Source organism: Entelurus aequoreus, linkage group LG10 (assembly GCF_033978785.1).
Source record: "Entelurus aequoreus isolate RoL-2023_Sb linkage group LG10, RoL_Eaeq_v1.1, whole genome shotgun sequence".
Classification (NCBI taxonomy): Eukaryota; Metazoa; Chordata; class Actinopteri; order Syngnathiformes; family Syngnathidae; genus Entelurus; species Entelurus aequoreus.
Window position 1 is genome coordinate 6,052,253 of NC_084740.1, and position 5,000 is coordinate 6,057,252.

Below are 5,000 nucleotides of genomic sequence, written 5' to 3' on the forward strand. Positions count from 1 at the left end.
AAATAGTATTAGAACGGGTTACAAAAGCTCCTAATTTAGCTGCTGGCATATGTGGTGAATTATTAGTACGTCATTTACATCTGTAATATTTTCTCAAAATTATTGTTTTGAGAAAAACAATAATTTTGTTGTTATTTTCCGTGGCCAAATTCAAGCACTTTTTAAGGACTTTCAAGATCAATTTCCCAGTTTTTCCAGTACCCTTCAAAAGGCGAAAACCCGTGTGAATCAATCCATAGCCTTGTTGTTTGAGGTCACCAAATGCTGCCTGTAGGAAAAATACGGAACATCTGCTAAAACCCAAGCCTAACATTGAACCAGCAGTTATTATTAACTGAATGGGGCATAGAAAATGAAGCAGTGTGACTATTCAATGTCATTGGTGTTTGCAAACGTGTCTCCGTTTGTGTTGTTTTTCAAATTTCTTCTTCTTTTTCTTACTTACAGAACTCAATGACATCGAACAGCACGGATTGATTCACACCGTATTTGTGCTTGTAAACTGCATAAAGTGATATAAATGTCAATTTCACTCATTTATTAACAAAACTGTTCCACATTAATAATAATGATAATAAATTAAAGGAAAATATTTAGGTTTTTTCACAACACCTCAGTCACCTTTCATTAAGCACATCTAGCCTTATAACTGTGGCTGTGATAACAAAATCAATTTTTAGTTGAGGGAAGTTCTTAACATTATAATTTATCATTGACAAACGCTGGCTATTTTCCTTTCATAGCTCGTAATGACTGTCAGTAATTAACATGTCATCTAGCGCTGATCTCACAGTTTAGGTCTAGCATGTACCAAAAAGGTTAGAAAACAAAACTTTAGCTCACGTTAGTTAACTTGTAGGGCTAGTAATCTCTGTGGCTTACCTTTCCTAAGGACTCGAGAGAGCCGACTTTCCCATTGCGAAAAGCTGGATTTCCTTTTTGCATACTACCCATGGATTTGGTCCACGTTTTATCCAAAGTTTGTATTTGTCATTTTCCATCCAATGTTCATTAAAACGACAACCTCCTCTTGGGGGCGACACAGAGGCGTCTATACATGACAACAACCTAACGTAAGGGCTCGTGCAAAGCCAACAGATCAAGCGTGTAGCTTTCATTTTTAAGGAAACGTATTTAATTTTTTTCCGTTTTATAATTAGCCTATTGAGTCAGACTGCCGAGAAATACGATGAACATTTCCAAGCATTTCCAAGCACTTCACCCAAAATTCAAGCATTTTTCAAACCTTGAAAACGCAACATTAAAATCCAAGCATTTTCAAGGTTTTTAAGCACCCGTACGAACCCTGTATACTGTACTTGCTAATTTACTGTTAATAGCTGGTTACTTTCTGTTCTATTCATGTTTGTATTTGCACTTCTGTTCAAATGTAATAACATTTATTCTTCTGTTTTTTGTTTTCATTAGTTGTCGGTGATACCGCAAACACAGGCGAGCCATCCAATACTGAGTAGTATTGGTCAGACCAGTGTTGGTACTGATACTTCCAAATTTCAAGATCATTGAATTATTACACTTTTGACCACACTTATAATTAGACAAAAACACAGGATGGCTTTGTAACAATATTTGCTACTATAATTAAAATAGTTTGTTTTTTGCTCTTAAAGCCAACCCTAACCATTTTTGTATTGTTTACAGTTTCACAAATTCCTCAGTAAATTTACCAATTCCTCAGTAAATTTACCAAAACGTCACTGTGGAGCAGAGCTGGGCAAATATTTTGACTCGGGGTCCACAATGAGAGAAAAAAATGTGTCTGGGGGGCCAATGTGTATGTGTGTATAAATTATATATACACATTTAGCTGTAAAAACCTGCTGTACAGTATGTGTGTTTGGGTCCCTTTTTTTCAGGAACACTAATACCAAAAGTCACAATGTCCGATAGAAGTCTAAAAACGTTACGTCAAATCATCTCAAAAAAACGGAATGGAATTTTACGTTTTTTTTTACTGAATGACACCCAAAATATTCACTGAAATAAAGAAAGTGGGATCTACAATATTAACTATAAACAATAAAACACTGAATATTAACAACATTGCCCCTCTTTTACTTCTCAGACCAGCTCCTCGATAGACATCTTTTACAATCAAGCAAAACTACAAAAATGTAACAACAGAATGTAACTACTAAATTATATATACACATTTAGCTGTAAAAACCTGCTGTACAGTATGTGTGTTTGGGTCCCTTTTTTTCAGGAACACTAATACCAAAAGTCACAATGACCAATAGAATTCTAAAAAAGTTATGACAGACCGTCTCAAAAAAACGGAATGGAATTTTACGTTTTTTTTTTACTGAATGACACCCAAAATATTCACTGAAATAAAGAAAGTGGGATCTACAATATTAACTATAAACAATAAAACACTGAATATTAACAACATTGCCCCTCTTTTACTTCTCAGACCAGCTCCTCGATATACATATTTTACAATCAAGCAAAACTACACAAATTTAACAACAGAATGTAACTACTGAATGATATATACACATTTAGCTGTAAAAACCTGCTGTACAGTATGTGTGTTTGGGTCCCTTTTTTTCAGAAACACTAATACCAAAAGTCACAATGTCCGATAGAATTCTAAAAAAGTTATGACAGACCGTCTCAAAAAAACGGAATGGAATTTTACGTTTTTTTTTACTGAATGGCACACCCAAAATGTTCATTGAAATAAAGAAAGTGGGATTTACAATATTAACTATAAACAATAAAACACTGAATATTAACAACATTGCCCCTCTTTTACTTCTCAGACCAGCTCCTCGATAGACATCTTTTACAATCAAGCAAAACTACAAAAATGTAACAACAGAATGTAACTACTAAATGATATATACACATTTAGCTGTAAAAACCTGCTGTACAGTATGTGTGTTTGGGTCCCTTTTTTTCCCCAGGAACACTAATACCAAAAGTCACAATGTCCGATAGAATTCTACAAAAGTTATGACAGACCACCTCAAAAAAATGTAATGGAATTTAAAATTTTTTTACTGAATGGGACACCCAAAATGTTCATTGAAATAGAGAAAGTGGGATTTACAATATTAACTATGAACAATAAAACACTGAATATTGACAACATAAGAACATTGCTCCTCTTTTACTTCTCAGACCAAATCTTTTACAATGAAGCAAAAGAACAAAAATGTAACAAACAGCAAAATATGAAAGCAAAGGGGAATAAACACCTACAATATGATATATTATCACTTTTATGCAGAAATGTATTGTAAAAAGTTGCTTCCGCATCTGTTTCTGACACATGCGTTTCGGGCTGGCTGCTCTGAAAACAAACCCCGCCCACTCTGCTTTGTTCCATTATGATTACCGTAATAACTCCTATAACACCCAAAAGTGCAGATTCCAACCTTTGAAACTTGACTACTGTGTGGAACAATTTGCCTTGTGGATCAATAACGTTTGTCTAAGTGTAAGTCTACTATGTAAATAAACATTTACAGAATATAACTGTGTAAATATATCATCTGCGGCTTATAGTCGGGTGTTGCTAATATAATACATTTCTTCACAAATTTAGTGGGTGTGGCTTATATCCCAGTGCGCGCTCTAGTCCGGATAAACTATATTTTGAATAGTTTTAAATTATGTTAGATTTATATTTAATAAATTAATGACTCAATGGAGATCTGTTTATATTTTATTTTTATTTTTTGGGGCGGGGGGCATGATAGGAGCTGTTGAAAGTAGTGTTTTACCTCTATAAATCAGAGTTACGCAACATGTAAATGACTGCCTGAACAATGATTATTACTCTGTCTCTCTGTGTTGGCAATGCGATGACCTGGCGACTTGTCCAGGGGGTACACCCTGCCTTCTGCCCGAGTGCAGCTGGTATAGGCTCCAGCCCCCGACCTCCGCCAGACCCACCAAATGGATGGAATATTACTGTCAGACCAGTAGCAGCTGCTGGTCTTTCAAGTAGGAGAAGATCCATTTTAGCAACTCGCTAAAACATGAGTACAGTCTACAGCAGGGGTCACCAACCTTTTTGAAACCAAGAGCTACTTCTTGGGTAGTGATTAATGCGAAGGGCTACCGGTTTGATACACACTTCAATAAATTGCCAGAAATAGCCAATTTGCTCAATTTACCTTTAACTCTATGTTATTATTAATAATTAATGATATTTACACTTAATTGAACGGTTTAAAAGAGGAGAAAACACGAAAAAAATGACAATTAAATTTTGAAACATAGTTTATCTTCAATTTCGACTCTTTAAAATTCAAAATTCAACCGAAAAAAAGAAGAGAAAAACTAGTTAATTCGAATCTTTTTGAAAAAATAAAAAAAAGAATTTATGGAACATCATTAGTAATTTTTCCTGATTAAGATTAATTTTAGAATTTTGATGACATGTTTTAAATAGGTTAAAATCCAATCTGCACTTTGTTAGAATATATAACAAATTGGACCAAGCTATATTTATAACAAAGACAAATCATTATTTCTTCCAGAACACAATTTTTTTTTTAAATTCAAAAGACCTTGAAATAAGATTTAAATGTGATTCTACAGATTTTCTAGATTTGCCAGAATAAATGTTTTGAATTTTAATCATAATAAGTTTGAAGAAATATTTCACAAATATTCTTCGTCAAAAAAACAGAAGCTAAAATGAAGAATTCAATTAAAATGTATTTATTATTCTTTACAATAAAAACAATAAATGTACTTGAACATTGATTTAAATTGTCAGGAAAGAAGAGGAAGGAATTTAAAAGGTAAAAAGGTATATGTGTTTAAAAATCCTAAAATCATTTTTAAGGTTGTATTTTTTTCTCTAAATTTGTCTTTCTGAAAGTTATAAGAAGCAAAGTAAAAAAAATAATGAATTTATTTAAACAAGTGAAGACCAAGTCTTTAAAATATTTTCTTGGATTTTCTAATTCTATTTGAGTTTTGTCTCTCTTAGAATTAAAAATGTCGGGCAAAGCGAG

At 33.2% G+C, this 5,000-nt stretch overlaps 1 protein-coding gene across 6 annotated transcripts in view; it reads right to left on the reverse strand.

The window, feature by feature from the left end:
* Window positions 1-5,000, reverse strand: part of cadm1b (cell adhesion molecule 1b) — a 621,285-nt gene that overhangs the window by 65,139 nt on the left and 551,146 nt on the right. The window contains exon 11 of one of the 6 annotated variants that reach the window (XM_062059926.1): window positions 3,802-3,971. The exons of the other annotated variants lie outside the window; for them this stretch is intronic. Within the exon in view, the coding sequence (XP_061915910.1) occupies window positions 3,949-3,971 (23 nt within the window). The 3' untranslated portion in view covers window positions 3,802-3,948. Of the gene's footprint in view, window positions 1-3,801; window positions 3,972-5,000 lie in introns of those variants that run through there. 6 annotated transcript variants of the gene reach the window in all.